Consider the following 15221-nt stretch of genomic DNA (forward strand, 5'->3'; position numbering starts at 1 on the left):
ACACACCCCAAAACGCATATCACATGACTATTCATGCACACTGGGCACTGGCATGCTGATGTAAGCAGGAAGCACATTGTCTTCTCTGCGGTTCGTTGCTTAGTTACAGAAAATACTACGGAGATGCTGAAATGTAAGACTAGAGATTTGTTTCCTTGGACAATGAAGAGGTGGAGCTCTTACTGAAAGTAACACATGAGTATAAGGCAGTCAAGGTGGCAAGAGAAAAGATTGAGAGTCATTTTAAAGTCATCCAAATCCAACATTACAGGTGTGAAACCTCCTCTGTACCTCAGTGTGGACCTTGGTTCAACAAAAACAGGTGGTCGCGGTCCAGATCACATTGGACCATGGTTTAGTTCGTTTCTGGTGTGAAAACATTTTTTAGATTGTGAAGACTTCTAAACCAATTGCAGGCAGTTTTGGCAGGTTATCATTGTGTGATAAGAGTCGTGTTGCGCCTTGTGCATAGTGTTTGTGGTCACGCAACGGAGTGAGGGTGATGCTGGCAATCAGAGCAGAGTAAAGTTGTCAAGTGGTGGTAAATGTACACTGCAGGTTTCAGTTTGTCCACGAACAACACAATGTAATAAAATGAGCCACAGCAGCACATGGGAAGAGGCGGAGACAACTTTATAAAGAGCCAGGTAGAAATTAGAATTAATGTTATTATTTCATCATTTTGTTCTCTACTACATGTCATTGTAAGTGTATGATTTTTTTGTTTTTAGAGGTCACAATGACCTTGACCTTTGGCCACCAAAATCTAATCAGTTGATCCTTGAGTCCAAGTGGAAGTTTATGCCAAATTTGAGGAAATTCCCTCAAGGTGTTCTTTGAGATAAAATGTTGAAGAGGATGAAAGGTCACAGTGACCTTGACCGTTGACCACCAAAATCTAATCAGCTCATCGTTAAGCCCAAGTGAACGTTTGCTCAAAATGTGAAGAAATTCACTCAATGTGTTCTCGAGATATATCGTGTTCACAAGAATGAGACAGAAGAGGTCACAGTGACTTTGACCTTTGACCACCAAGACCTAATCATTTCATTGATGAGTCCAAGTCGACATTTGTGCCAAATTTGAGGAAATTCCATTCAGGTGTTCTTGAGGTTTGCATTTACAAGAATTAGAAAGATGCAAGATGACAGTGACCTTGACCTTTGGCCACATCAAGTTCATTATGATAAGAAAAATGCAAGGTATCAATGACCCTGACCTTTGACCACCAAAATTCAATCAGTTCGTCCTTAAGCCAAAATGAACATTTGCTCTAAATTTGAAGAAATTCCCTCAAGGTGTTCTTGGTATATATCTTGTTCACAAAATTGAGACAGAAGAGGTCACAGTGGTCTTGACCTTTGACCACCAAGACCTTATCATTTTATTGTTGAGTCCAAGTCGACATTTGTGCCAATTTGAAGAAATATCCTTAAGGTATTCTTGAGGTTCGCGTTCACAACAATTAAAAAGTGACCACAGTGACCTTGACCTTTGACCATATCATCCTCAGTGGAATAAGGCAGATGCAAGGTCACAATTACCTTGACCTTTGACCACCAAAATTCAATCAGTTCATTAGTGAGTCCAAGTGAATGGTCGTGTCAAATTTGAGGAATTCCCTAAAGGCATTCTTATCATGCAGGGTCACAGTGACCTTGACCTTTAACTACCAAGACCTAATCATTTCATTGATGAGTCCAAGTTGACATTTGTGTCAAATTTGAAGAAATATCCTTAAGATGTTCTTGAGGTTTGCGTTCACATGAATTAGACAGATGCAAGATCACAGTGACCTTGACCTTTGACCACCAAAATGTAATCAGTTCATTCGTGAGTCAAAGTGAATGTTGTGCCAAATTTGAAGAATTACCTCAAGGCCTTCTTGAAATACAGGTTCACAAGAATGAGATGGATGCAAGGTCACAGTGACCTTTGACACTTGCATTCATGAGAACAGAACAGATGGATTGAAGTGGGGCTTACATGGGTAATGATAGCCGGACAAAGGTACGTCATATATAGTTCTTTAATGCACTTTGACTTTCTAGCCTCTAAAATGCAACCGTGGAGTTTTCAAACTAAAACATGGTCAGGTCTCACTAGTTTCAAAGGTCTCGTTTTCAGAGTAGTGTGGACGCGAGGCATAAATGTGGAAATAGATATTAATGGTAAAGATGTGGATGTAGCCTTAATACCATGTTTAAGGACATCCCATGCTTGCTTCAGTCTCAACAACCCCTCTACCACCTGAAACCACCACATCTTTCTCTTCCTCCCCCGCTCCATTCCTTCAGTCGTTTATGTCAATGCCTCCATGTGTCTGTCAGTTCCTCTGTCCCATCTGTCTCCTCCTCGTGCCAATCCAGCTTCTCCCTGCTAGATGTGATATTTCTCATCCGACCAACCATCTTCCCCCTAAGGCGCCTCTTTAAGACTTATTTGCTTTGTCATGTTCTCCCCTCTTCCTGATATCTCCTCTCTCTTCCCCTTTCACTTCCTCTTATTCTGTATTGCTGCCTCACTTCCGCTCCCCTTCCCATTCTCCCTCATTTACTTGCTCCCTCTCTCCCATTCCTCTCCCCAGGGTCCCACCTCTTGTCTTTATAAGCAGCTTTCTGCTGGGCTACAGGGGTTTTTTTGTGGCAGCTTCCCCAACAGTAGGCACACAGCGGGACTAGCCTGCCAGCACATCCATTACACTGCACGCTCTGTGTGAGTGTGTGTCTTCAGGTGAGAGAGACGGGGAGAGCCTGAATTGTTCACAGCAGAAGGTGTGCGGTAAGTGGAGGCACTTGTCGGGTGGAGGCGGTGATGGTCAGTCACTGGGGCACAGTGGGAGCCAACCAATCACACCAGTAAACTAAGCTAAATATCAATGTACCATAAAGGGCCTGCGGACACATTGTGAAATGTGTTACCGCCACATTTGGTTCATAATAACTTCATTTCGAGGACAGTTTCTCCAAAAGTGAGCTCTTAGATCAAGTTCACAGTTGAATACGTGCGCATTCATTAGGACTGTGGGCGCAAAACCCATCGGGGGGCCTTTGCCTGTGGGCATGAGGCGTCCCGCACACATCACCAGCGCCTGTATGTGTGTGTGCGCGCGAGTGTTTGTAGGCCATCTATCACCGTGACAGGCTGGTGCGTGTTTACTTAATGATGTGGGGGTTTATTTATGAAGTGATGGCCGACGTGTGGGAGGGAGAGAGGAGAGTGAGAGAGGGGGAGAGATTGAGACAGCCTGAGGATGTGACATTAAAATATCATCAAGGTGATGGATGTCCACACACACAACATTAGAGGGAAGTACAAAAAACAGCTGCGCAACGGATGACAAGTCCTATCTGGACTTGTGTGAGTGCCTCTCTGTGTGTGTTTTATAATGACTCCGAGTGTGTAGCTGCGCGTGTGGTTTTCTGTGACTTCTGTGTTCATTAAGGTGTCACATGTGCTGCCACTGTTGTTTACGACTCACAGGGTAATGAGTTGAAGATAAGATGCATGAGCTTCTGTGTGTGTGTGTGTGTGTGTGTGTGTGTGTGTGTGTGTGTGTCCTATACCGTGCACCTGTGTGTCTTTATTACAATGGCTAAAGCAGATTCTGGTGCACTGTGGAGTCACATGTTATTCATGGTCAGCTGAAGTGTATGTTAAGTCCATCAACATTATAATAAACATGTCACAGACATGCAGACAGCACTGCAGTGAACACACACACACACACACACACACACGATATGAAGCTTCATAGATGTTGAGCTGTGTCAGAGGGTGGAGGTGAGTCAGAGCATCAGCTGGAGACATCACTGATGTCTGACAATGACCACTAGGGGGCAAATAGGAAGGAAGGAAGGACTAAAGAAAGAAAGAACTAGATGAAGAAATAAAGAATGAAAGAATTATAGAAAGAAAGGAGTAGATAAAGGACAGAAAGAAAGAGGTAAACAAAAGACATGCAGAAAAAGAAAGAACTAGATGAAGAAAGAAACATGCAGAGAAAGAAAGTAGATAAAAAAGTAGAGAAAGAAGTAAAGACAGAAGTAAAGAAAGAAAGAAAGAAAGAAAGAAAGATGCAGAGAAATAAAGTAGATATATAAAGTAAAGAAAGAAGGAAAGAAACAAGGAAACAAAGAAGTGGATAAAGAAAGGAAGAAAGAAGTAAAGAGAGGTAAACAAATAAATAAGTAGAGATAGAAAAAAGAAAAACAGAAAGAAACCAGCAGAGAAAGAATGAAAGAAAGAAAGAAAGAAAGAAAGATAGAAAGATGCAGAGAAGGGAAGTAGATAAAAAAAGTAGAGAAAGAAGGAAAGACAGAAGGAAAGAAACAAGGAAACAAAGAAGTAGATCAAGAAAGAAACGAAGTAAAGAAAGACAAAGAAAGAGGTAAACAAATAAATAAGTAGATAGAAGAAAGAAAGAAAAAAGAAAGAAAGAAAGAAAGAAAGAGGGACAGAAAGAAAGAAAGAAAGAAAGATGCAAAAACAATAAACAAATAAATAAGTAGAGATAGAAAAAAGAAAAACAGAAAGAAACCAGCAGAGAAAGAATGAAAGAAAGACTGAAAGAAAGAAAGAAAGAAAGAAAGAAAGATGCAGAGAAGGAAAGCAGATTAAAAAAGTAGAGAAAGAAGGAAAGAAACAAGGAAACAAAGAAGTAGATCAAGAAAGAAAGAAGTAAAGAAAGACAAAGAAAGAGGTAAACAAATAAGTAGATAGAAGAAAGAAAGAAAGAAAGAAGTAAACAAATAAATAGGTAGAGATAGAAAAAAGAAAGAAAGAAGTAAAGACAGAAAGAAAGAAAGAAACATGCAGAGAAGGAAAGAAACAAGGAAACAAAGAAGTAGATGAAGAAAGAAAGAAAGAAAGAAAGAAAGAAAGAAAGAAAGAAAGATGCAGAGAAGGAAAGTAGATAAAAAAATAGAGAAAGAAGGAAAGACAGAAGGAAAGAAACAAGGAAACAAAGAAGTAGAGCAAGAAAGAAAGAAGTAAAGAAAGACAAAGAAAGAGGTAAACAAATAAATAAGTAGATAGAAAAAAGAAAGAAAGAAGTAAAGACAGAAAGAAAGAAAGAAAGAAAGAACGAAAGACAGAATGAAAGAAACAAGGAAACAAAGACGTAGATAAAGAAAGGAAGAAAGAAGTAAAGACAGAAAAAGAGGAAGAAAAAATATAAGCACAAACAGAGAAAGAAAGAAACAAACAAACAAACAAAAAAAGTAGACAAAGAAAGAACGAAACAAAGAAAGAGAGGAAGAAAGTAAGAAACAAATGAAAGAAGAGAGTTTTCCATCCACCTGACCAGCCCAAGCTAACACAGCAGCAGCAGCAGCAGCAGCTAACATCCAACAGCAGGCTGATAAACAGTCCCTCCATGAGGTGATGTTAGCTGTGTCTGCCTCACTGTGGGCCGACAGGAGGACACCCCCCTCACTTTATTACTATCATTAATTATTATTATTACTATTATTATCATTTAATTGTTGCTAGTAACACAGTAAATGTAGGATTAGTATGAGTATACTTTCTTCTTTCTTTCTCTTTCTTCTCCCCCCATATCTGCCTGCAGAGTGTTGAAGTGAGATCCAGTCACTGAGGTGTGTGTGGAGATTCACTCTAACGCCAGGTGTGAACAGACAAGCCTGTCGCTCGTGGATACCAGGTGTAAATAGGCTCATAAATACCTTTCAGATTTAATGCCAATGAGTTCAGAGACACATTAACGAACTCTTTCTTTAATCAGCCGCACTCACATGACACAAGACACCCTGAACTTTACGGACGTGCTGTATCAAATCACTCACGTATACCTCCATATAATGTCCAGAATAATCCAACTGTTCTTCAGGACTCATTTTACAGAACAAAGAAGTCCCTTTTGTGGCTTAATTGGCCATCAAGACATTACAGAGAGCCCATGATTAGCATATAGAGACAACAGACAGAGAGAGAGAGAGGAGGACAGTGTGATTGTCATAATTACATGTGTGACCTATCCACAGACAGGGAACACGGGGGAAGGGTCAAATTAGAGACAGATAGATAGACAGAGACACAGAAGATGAGGAAGGGACATTAAGTCCTTTCTGAAGACCTGATTTAGCTGCACACACACTTATACGTGGCTTCACACACACACACACACACACACCCACATAGATGGCTCCGCCTCCAGATCATGCAGATAGACGCCCGCTGACAGATAAACACAGACATGAATAGATCGCGTAACCGCAGTCTTTTATCCCGGCTTTTGTTTATGCCAGCTTAGGTTAGCGTGTTACCCAGGATCCTCCAGCTCAGGAGAGCAAATGGACACACACACACACACACACACACACACACACACACACACACACACACCACTCGGAGAGGGAGAATGGTGCTCCTGGCCTTGTGTGGAGAGCTTGGAAGAAAAAAAAAACCTTTTTAACCATTCATGGCTACAGAAATGGCTGAGAATAAAAGAGAAACGCGGCGCTGGTGGTAGTGGCGGCGGCGGCAGCTAAAAGGCTGATCGTACAAGGCCAAAGCCAGTGAGTGAGCGCCCGCTCAAGTGGTCTGCATTTACGCTATTGTCATTCCACAGAGAGAGAGGAAATACATAAATGTGAGGAGTAATGTCCCGGTGAATCGAAAAGGTTGGACACTGTTAACTCCACTTTGTCTACAGCTGAAAGTATTTTATATAGACACTGAGGACACTTCTGTTTCACTATGTCTCACTATAACCTAAATAAAATATTAAGATCAGTTTTAAAGGTCCAGTGTGTCGGATTTAGGGGCATATACTGACGTATAATCAGCTGAAAATAAGAATCACTGTGTTTGTTACCTTAGAATGAGCTGTTTATATCAGCATGTTGCATCCCTACGTTTCTACAGTAGCCCAGAAAGGACAAACCAAACACCAGCCCCTTTCACACAACCTGTTAAAAGCAGAAATTTCACACTCAGTACGTTTACATGCAGATTGAGAAAATGGAATTATTGGCTTAGTCTGACTAAAACCGGACTTTTAAATGCACGTAAACAGCTTAGTCCGACTGAAACTGGACTTTTAAATGCATGTAAACAGCTTAGTCTGACTCAAAGCAGATCTTTAAATGCATGAAAACAGCTTAGTCTGACTCAAAGCAGATCTTTAAATGCATGTAAACAGCTTAGTCTGACTCAAAGCAGATCTTTAAATGCATGTAAACAGCTTAGTCTGACTAAAACCGGACTTTTAAATGCACGTAAACAGCTTAGTCCGACTGAAACTGGACTTTTAAATGCATGTAAACAGCTTAGTCTGACTCAAAGCAGATCTTTAAATGCATGAAAACAGCTTAGTCTGACTCAAAGCAGATCTTTAAATGCATGTAAACAGCTTAGTCTGACTCAAAGCAGATCTTTAAATGCATGTAAACAGCTTAGTCTGACTAAAAATTGACTTTTAAATGCATGTAAACAGCTTAGTCCGACTAAAAATTGACTTTTAAATGCACGTAAACAGCTTAGTCCGACTGAAACTGGACTTTTAAATGCATGTAAACAGCTTAGTCCGACTGAAACTGGACTTTTAAATGCATGTAAACAGCTTAGTCCGACTAAAAATTGACTTTTAAATGCACGTAAACAGCTTAGTCCGACTGAAACTGGACTTTTAAATGCATGTAAACAGCTTAGTCCAACTGAAACTGGACTTTTAAATGCATGTAAACAGCTTAGTCTGACTCAAAGCAGATCTTTAAATGCATGTTAACAGCTTAGTCCGACTAAAAATTGACTTTTAAATGCACGTAAACAGCTTAGTCTGACTGAAACTGGACTTTTAAATGCATGTGGAAACTACATTCATGCTCTGACAGCTAACGGAGCTAAACATTTTGAAGTTTATGGATGGTAAGAAAACGCGAAATGCAGATTTATTTAAAAAAGTTTCTGAAAAAGAACCGCAACTAGTTCAATACGCACAATATCAAAAAGGACACAGCACCGCCCATCAAGGCGGAGTCAGACATACTTGGTCAGAAATTCAATTTTCTTGTCTGCATGTATACTCAGACAAGACAAGAGGTTCGACTTGACTGATTAGCCGAGCTATGAGCTTAGCTCGACCGCTGCGTGCTTGTAAACGTACCAACTGTTAGGCCTGTTTGCTGTTCTGTAAAAAAGGGACAATCATGGAATGGGGGGACAGAGCTGTCAGCCAGCAGGAGTGCGACATTTTGATGACACGTTATGCTTGTGACCCACAGTAGGAGATTTAAAAAGTAGCTGTTAGCAGTTAGCTGCTAACTCAAATTAGAAGAGTGGCCCTAAATGTCTGTGAATGAGGTCCATACTGTTGAAAATCACACACTGGAGCGGCATGATGCTGCCATTGTTCAGTTCTGTGTAAAAATGCAAGGGGCGGCATAAAAAAGGATTCATAGCGGCTCTATAGCGTCATCTCTGTGTAAAAAGGGCAACTGCCTTGAGATAAGGCCATTTGCTTTTTCGTGCTGGTCACTGTAGTTAGCAGCCCCTCCTGCTACTTCGAACCAGGAGAGGTTTCAGCTGGTTGCAATCTGCATCTTCACCACTAGATGCCACTAAATCCCTCTAAATCTTGCACACTGGACCTTTAAATGCGAGGCTCTTCTTAATTTGGTATACATTTCTGTTTATTTTCTTAAAAATCTTGTTTAAGAAACCTCTCGCTCACTGTTATGGTGTGTGTGTGTGTTTAAATACTGCAGACTCAGAGATGAAGGAGCTCCTAGAAAATCTTCAATCTTGTTGGATTAAAATATATATTTTTTTTACAGTAATTTTTCAGCCATCATGTTGTGTTTCCATACAACATTCCATTATCATCTTTTCTTTTCTTTTTTTTTTTTTTTTTTTTACCTCTTGGATGTTCGACTGTTTTAGTGTTTCCATTCTCACTATGTGTGTGATTGTGAGTAGGGTGTTTCATTATCGGGCTCCTCAGGGGAGAAACTCATGGGTGGCTCTCACCGTGGACACCGCTGTCTTTTTTTAGGCTGAACAATAACAAATCAGATCAGAGGTTGCGCCTCACGCTTGCTGCGCTTTAATTGCATCAGCGTTTCGGTACCGAACAAGTCACGGCAAACCGATGGCACAAACACACACTGCACTGGGATGTGTAATGAGTGACGAAGCCCATCGGGCCTCAAAGAAAGCAGCGTGTGTGTGTGTGAGGGCCTAATGAAGACTGGTTCGCTGGGCTCCATCGCTCGATAAACAGACACCACAATAAGCGAGGAAGCGAGCACAGCAGGATGCAGGTTGTGTCAGGTGATTGGGTATCGGCGACGCTGTCAGTAAATCCATCCCATATTTCCCAGATGCCTATGCTCCTTTCTTTGCTCAGTTGTGTCATTTAATGAAAAAGAAATCTAGCTCAGAGGAAATGCCTTCGCAAATTGCCATGGCCAGATTCACTGATTCTGATACGGATCAAAGTGTGATTTTCTGCATCCTTGGGCTCGCTATTAAAAAAATCCCATTTTAAAATGGCTGATAAATGGCTATTGATTTCCATGGCAAGTATGCTGGCTTTGGGAGTGTACGAAGGTAAATGAAATGATTCCTCAGGCTGGATCAATACAAGTTCAGGGACATTTAGCAGTGCAGCTTGGTTGGGAGAGGCAACTACAGTGAGAGATTTCAAGCCTTTGTTGTCCTCGCCAAAATAAGAAAGAGAAAGAAGAGGGAACAAGGACAATAATACCAAGGAGGAAAAGTGGAAAAGCAATAAGAGAGGAGAGGAAGAAAGAGAGAAGGTTGTGGTATAGAGCTGAAAGAAAGGCTGGATGGAAATGTCACCGGTCTAATAGATCTCTCCATAAACTAAATGAGGAGGAGAGCGGGCGCCGCCTCGGTGGCACACAGCACCTCAAAATGTTAACAAGAGAGCTGAAAATAGCCCGAGAAAGTCACTGGGGAAAACAGGCTGAAGTGCTCTGGAGACACATATATTCCTTCATTTAACATTTCAATCTCTTAAACTAGTGTCCAGTGTGGGCGGATGTCTCGCTGTAGAACATGTCATTTCGTGGGGTTTGGATGGATGTTTAGGCCGAGAGGAGGAAAAAGCTCTCACTGCAAACTTATTTCCTGGTGCTAAAAACTGGCTTCCATTTCAGGACTGCACACCAAGAGACATGCACACTCACCCGCTGTGGGTCGTGCTCCAGGACTCTGCGGCGTGCGGCGTCTAGCTCATCATAGCCTGGAGCGGCTCGGGCCTGTTGGTACTCCCTCCGCAGCCCCTGGAGACGCTGATCACTGCAGAGAGACAGAGAGGGAGGTGTAAATGATGGTAGCTGGTTGTCAGAAAGAAACTATTATATAGAAAGGATCCCCATCATGGCCTTAAAGGGTTACTTTGGTATTTTTCAACCAGTGTACACAAGCACAGCGATGCACTCACACAGTTGTAAATCATGCCGTCAAACCCCCTTTTATAGCATCAAATATCTAAATAAAAACAAACACTTGAACAAACACCAGGGCGATAAAAACCAACTAACAACATAGGAACCATCTTTGGGAAAAATATATGACTAGTACTTGAGTTTTTAGTTTGACCCCTGTCCCATCCACTAACATGGAGGGAAGCGAGTTAATGACCTATAATGCAGCCAGCCACCAGGGGGCGATCGAGAGGATTTGGCTTCACCTTTGGGGAGCTGCCATGTCGTACATTTTTTATATACAGTTAGAACAGTGGGGAGACAAATAAAAACTACTGTTTATCTAAATGGAGTCTGTTGGCTTTGGCTTTAGTGATTTCAGGGCTGTTGTGGTTAAACACAAAAGATTCATCTCTGAAAGGATCCTTTCTATACTGTTGTCAGACACTCAGAATAACAATCTGAGCCTGTCAGTGGCAAAATAAGCATTTTCAGTGGACGGAAATTGACAGTGCTCAATTGACCTGACATTGCAGCAAAAAATTGGTGCGATTAGTCCCTTGGATGCAGCTAGAATTACTGCCTTGCATTTGTATGCCTCTGCAAAGCAGCACAAAAGATCTATACAATGAGCACAGTTACAAGGTGGACACACACAATATTAAAGTCACCAATTCAGTATCTGACCAAGTGTCTACCCTTCTGTTCCTGAGATATGATGTTAAGTGATGGCCAGAATAGTGTTTTTGCAGAACATTATGATGTCACAGTGAAGTTAACCTTTGACTTTTCGAATATAAAATGTCACCACGTCATCATTTTATCCTATTAGACATTTGTGTGAACTTTTGTCATAATTAGCCAATGAATTCTTGAGTTTTGGTCAAAAACATGTTTTTTGAGGTCACAGTGACCTTGACCTTTGAACACCAAGTTCCAATCAGTTCATTGTTGACTTTAAGTGGATGTTTGTGTCAAATTTGAAGAGATTCCTGAAAAGTATTCTTCAGATATCATGTTCAAGAATGAGAATGAGACAGAAGAGGTCATAGTGGCCTTGACCTTTGACGACCAAATTCCAATCAGTTCACTGTTGACTTTAAGTGGATGTTTTTGTCAAATCTGAAGAAATTCCCCAAAGGTGAGATATCATGTTCAAGAATGAGAATGAGACAGAAGAGGTCACAGTGACCTTGACCTTTGACCACTAAATTCCAATCAGTAAATTGTTGACTTTAAGTGGATGTTTGTGTCACATTTGAAGAGATTCCTGAAAAGTATTCTTGAGATATCATGTTCAAGAATGAGACAGAAAAGGTCAGAGAGACCTTGAGCTTTGACCACCAAATTCCAATCAGTTCATTGTTGACTTTAAGTGGACGTTTGTGTCACATTTGAAGAAATTCCTGAAAGGTTTTCTTGAGATATCATGTTCACAAGAATGAAAATGAGTCAGAAGAGGTCACAGGGACCTTGACCTTTGACCACCAAATTCCAATCAGTTCACTGTTGACTTTAAGTGGATGTTTGTGTCAAATTTGAAGACATTCACGAAAGATATTCTTGAGGTGTCATGTTCAAGAATGAGACAGAAAAGATCACAGTGACCTTGACCTTTGATCAACAAATTCCAATCAGTAAATTGTTGACATTAAGTGGATGTTTGTGTCACATTTGAAGAAATTCCCCAAAGGTATTCTTGAGATATCATGTCCAAGAATGAGTATGAGACAGAAAAGATCACAGTGACCTTGACCTTTGATCAACAAATTCCAATCAGTAAATTGTTGACATTAAGTGGACGTTTGTGTCACATTTGAAGAAATTCCCCAAAGGTATTCTTGAGATATCATGTCCAAGAATGAGAATGAGACAGAAGAGGTCACAGTGACCTTGACCTATGACTCATGGCCACCAAAATTTAATGAGTTCGTCGTTGAGTCCAAATGGAAGTTAGTGCCAAAGCTGAAGAAACACCCTCAAGGCAATAAATTGTGTGCAGCCACAGTTGTCGCTGGCAGAAGGGCATAAAAACGTAAAAAGAGAGTCCAAGTTTAAAACTACCAATGTCACCCTTCAAAGTCAAATTCTAAGAGGTTTCATTTTCACCACAGTTGAGAATTAAAAAGTGAAGAAAAAGCCAAAAAGCTTTTTTAAATCCACCTGTAGTTTTTTTTTTTTTTTGCTCCGCAGTGACAACCCTTGACAGCACAGGGAGACTGACAGGCAGACAGATAATATCCACAAAGCACTGCCTCCAAGAAGACATCAGGGCCTGCACTGAACTTTCTACAGCTGACAGAGAAAACCAAGGTGGGAAAAAATGGAGCAAAAAAACAGTATAAAAACATTTGATGGATGTGTTCACTTGAAAAGTACAGACAGACACACTGACAAGTGAACACACAAATGGTCGTGCTGACCCTGACCTCAATAAGAAAGTGACCGAAAGGTGAAAAAGAAGCAAAAAACAATAAAAGAAGAAGGAAAAAATTGCGACTGCCAGTGAAGAGATAAGAACTGAGGACAGAATGGGGACAAAACCTAAAGAGAAGCATCATCATGCTCACTGGACCTTAATGCAAGATAAGCTACACACATCTGAGAGTACGGAGGCGAGCGCACATAAACAACGGTATGGACGGACAAAAAATGGCACGACTGACTGAGCACAATCCTTCAGGATGTGCTACCAAAGTACGACATAGTGCTGTCGTTTATCTGTGTTTACTGGCTGCATTGGATACAGGTATCTCATATTGACACTGATATGCTGTTTCGTTTGCTATTTGGTCCTCAGGAGATACACACGGTGAAAAAATATTCAAACAGGGGGATAAAAAAATGTAATACAAGGATAAAAAAAGCAAACTTTCCACCCTTCCTGTGCATCTGTAAAACTCAAATACCTTTAACAGCTACACATGAGGAAGGCCTTTGTCCGACACAAACACCCACACAGCCTTCATCAAACAGGCGTTGTGCCGCACATCCTAATGGTCTGACCCCAAGGCAGATATTGACCGAAATGAAGCGAAGGAGAGAGAGAGCGGGGTGAGAGACACAGAGCAGATAGAGAGCTTCATTAGTGAAGTACATAGCTTACATGTTTAAGTCTCTCTTGTGACCCTGCCTTTAATTAGAAAATCTGGCTGAGACTCGGGAGTGTATGTTTGTGTGTGAAGACAACCTCAGGAATGTATAAACGTGTGTGTTTTTGTGTGGTTAATCCTGGTAATTTAGTATGTGGGACACACTGTGACAGTGTGTTTGTTGCTGCTGATTTAATGCAGCCCTCAGCAGGGACAGAAGGCTGAGTCATACACACCTCTGTGCCAGTATGTTGATAAGGCAAAGTGTCGCTATTATTCTACACAAACCTGTGTGTGTGTGTGTGTGTGTGTGTGTACTCTCACTACAAGACACAAACTCAATCCTGCTGCCACGAGGAGGGAACTGTCCAAACATTTCCGTGCCAAGATGCCTCTTCTTTATAAAGATGGATATCTGAGGCCGTGCTAATTGTTGCTTCTTGAGATTGGTTTAATGGTTGGTTTCAGCACAAAGCTAATCAATACTAATCTCCGCCCCCCCTCTCCAAGTGCTGAGTCCTGCAGACAACCTTGCTGTTAAGATATTCACACTTAATCTCCTGTATTATTCATTTATTCACTTATGACTTGCTTTTTATTACTCTTACTTACCCGCCCACCAGCCTCTCTCCGCACACAAACAAACAAACAAACAGACCCTCAGAGAATTGATGCGCGGAGCCAAGTTGAGAATTTTTTTTTTTTTTTCCACGCCACCCCTCTTCTACCGAACCCATTAGCCAATCCCTGGGCCCGTAATTAGAGCTGCCATTTTGATTGAGCGTGCGTGTCGCTCTCCCAATGAAACAACACTGTAATTATCTCATTATGCCGCGGCCTCCATCACTGACAACGCCAAATATTATCATATTAATAGCTGAAGACAGAAGCTGATTCTGGATAAAACATTAGAGGGGGGTGCACTGGAGGGGGGGGGGGCTGGGTTTGAGGTTTGTTGAGGAACAGTTTGATGGGTTGACAATTCAGCATGCTGCTTTTCGAACAGTGACAGAGGAGGGAGAGGGAGATACATGAGTGTGTATGTGTCTGTGTGAGCAGACACATTTGTCCTGTGTGTGTGTGTGCTTGTACTTGCAAAGTGAGGACCAAAAGACATTTTTAACCAACAGAGTAAGGACACTGGTTCTCAATACTTCAAGGGCCTGTTCGAGGGTTAAGACTAGTGCTGTGTCTCAAATCGCGTACTTCTGTACTCACACTTAATATTTTGAGTGCATAAGTGCGTTCACACTGAGAAGCAGGGAAAAATGCAGTGCACTATGAGTACCAGGATGGTGCACTCAAACGGTCAAGAAGTTGAGTGTGGAACTACGGACACTTCTCACCCTCAATGGTCGCCATCTTGGCTACGTAGCGGAAGGAGAGGGACCACTTTTCAAACTGGAAATGGCGGCCGAGGACTGTGCGACCGTGAACGTCGCTGCATTGTACATTTGTTTTTTGCACTAAGCACCACTATACTGTTGTCGGGTATAAGCCAGCAGTATGTTTACTGGGTTAATTTAGCAGTCTGTGATAATTTGGTACCGCGAACTATAACGCAAATGCTAATGCTAGTTTGCTAACTAGCTAATTTGTGTTTGGTTTGAGACAACACTACCCTGTTGAAATCTGCACACTACGCCAATAAGTACATAGCGCACTTAGTAACTGAAGTAACTGAAGTATGTGATTTGAGACAGTGTTGGTTTAA

General features: G+C 41.4%; 1 protein-coding gene across 2 annotated transcripts in view; it reads right to left on the minus strand.

Moving 5' to 3' along the window:
- pard3ba (par-3 family cell polarity regulator beta a) overlaps positions 1-15221 on the minus strand; it is a 215458-nt gene that overhangs the window by 35641 nt on the left and 164596 nt on the right. For both annotated transcript variants that reach the window (XM_033616106.2, XM_033616107.2), the window contains one exon: positions 10176-10287. In XM_033616106.2, coding sequence (XP_033471997.2) covers positions 10176-10287 — 112 coding nt within the window. The remainder of the gene's footprint in view (positions 1-10175; positions 10288-15221) is intronic.

The sequence above is a fragment of the Epinephelus lanceolatus genome, chromosome 24 (assembly GCF_041903045.1).
Source record: "Epinephelus lanceolatus isolate andai-2023 chromosome 24, ASM4190304v1, whole genome shotgun sequence".
Lineage (NCBI taxonomy): Eukaryota > Metazoa > Chordata > Actinopteri > Perciformes > Serranidae > Epinephelus > Epinephelus lanceolatus.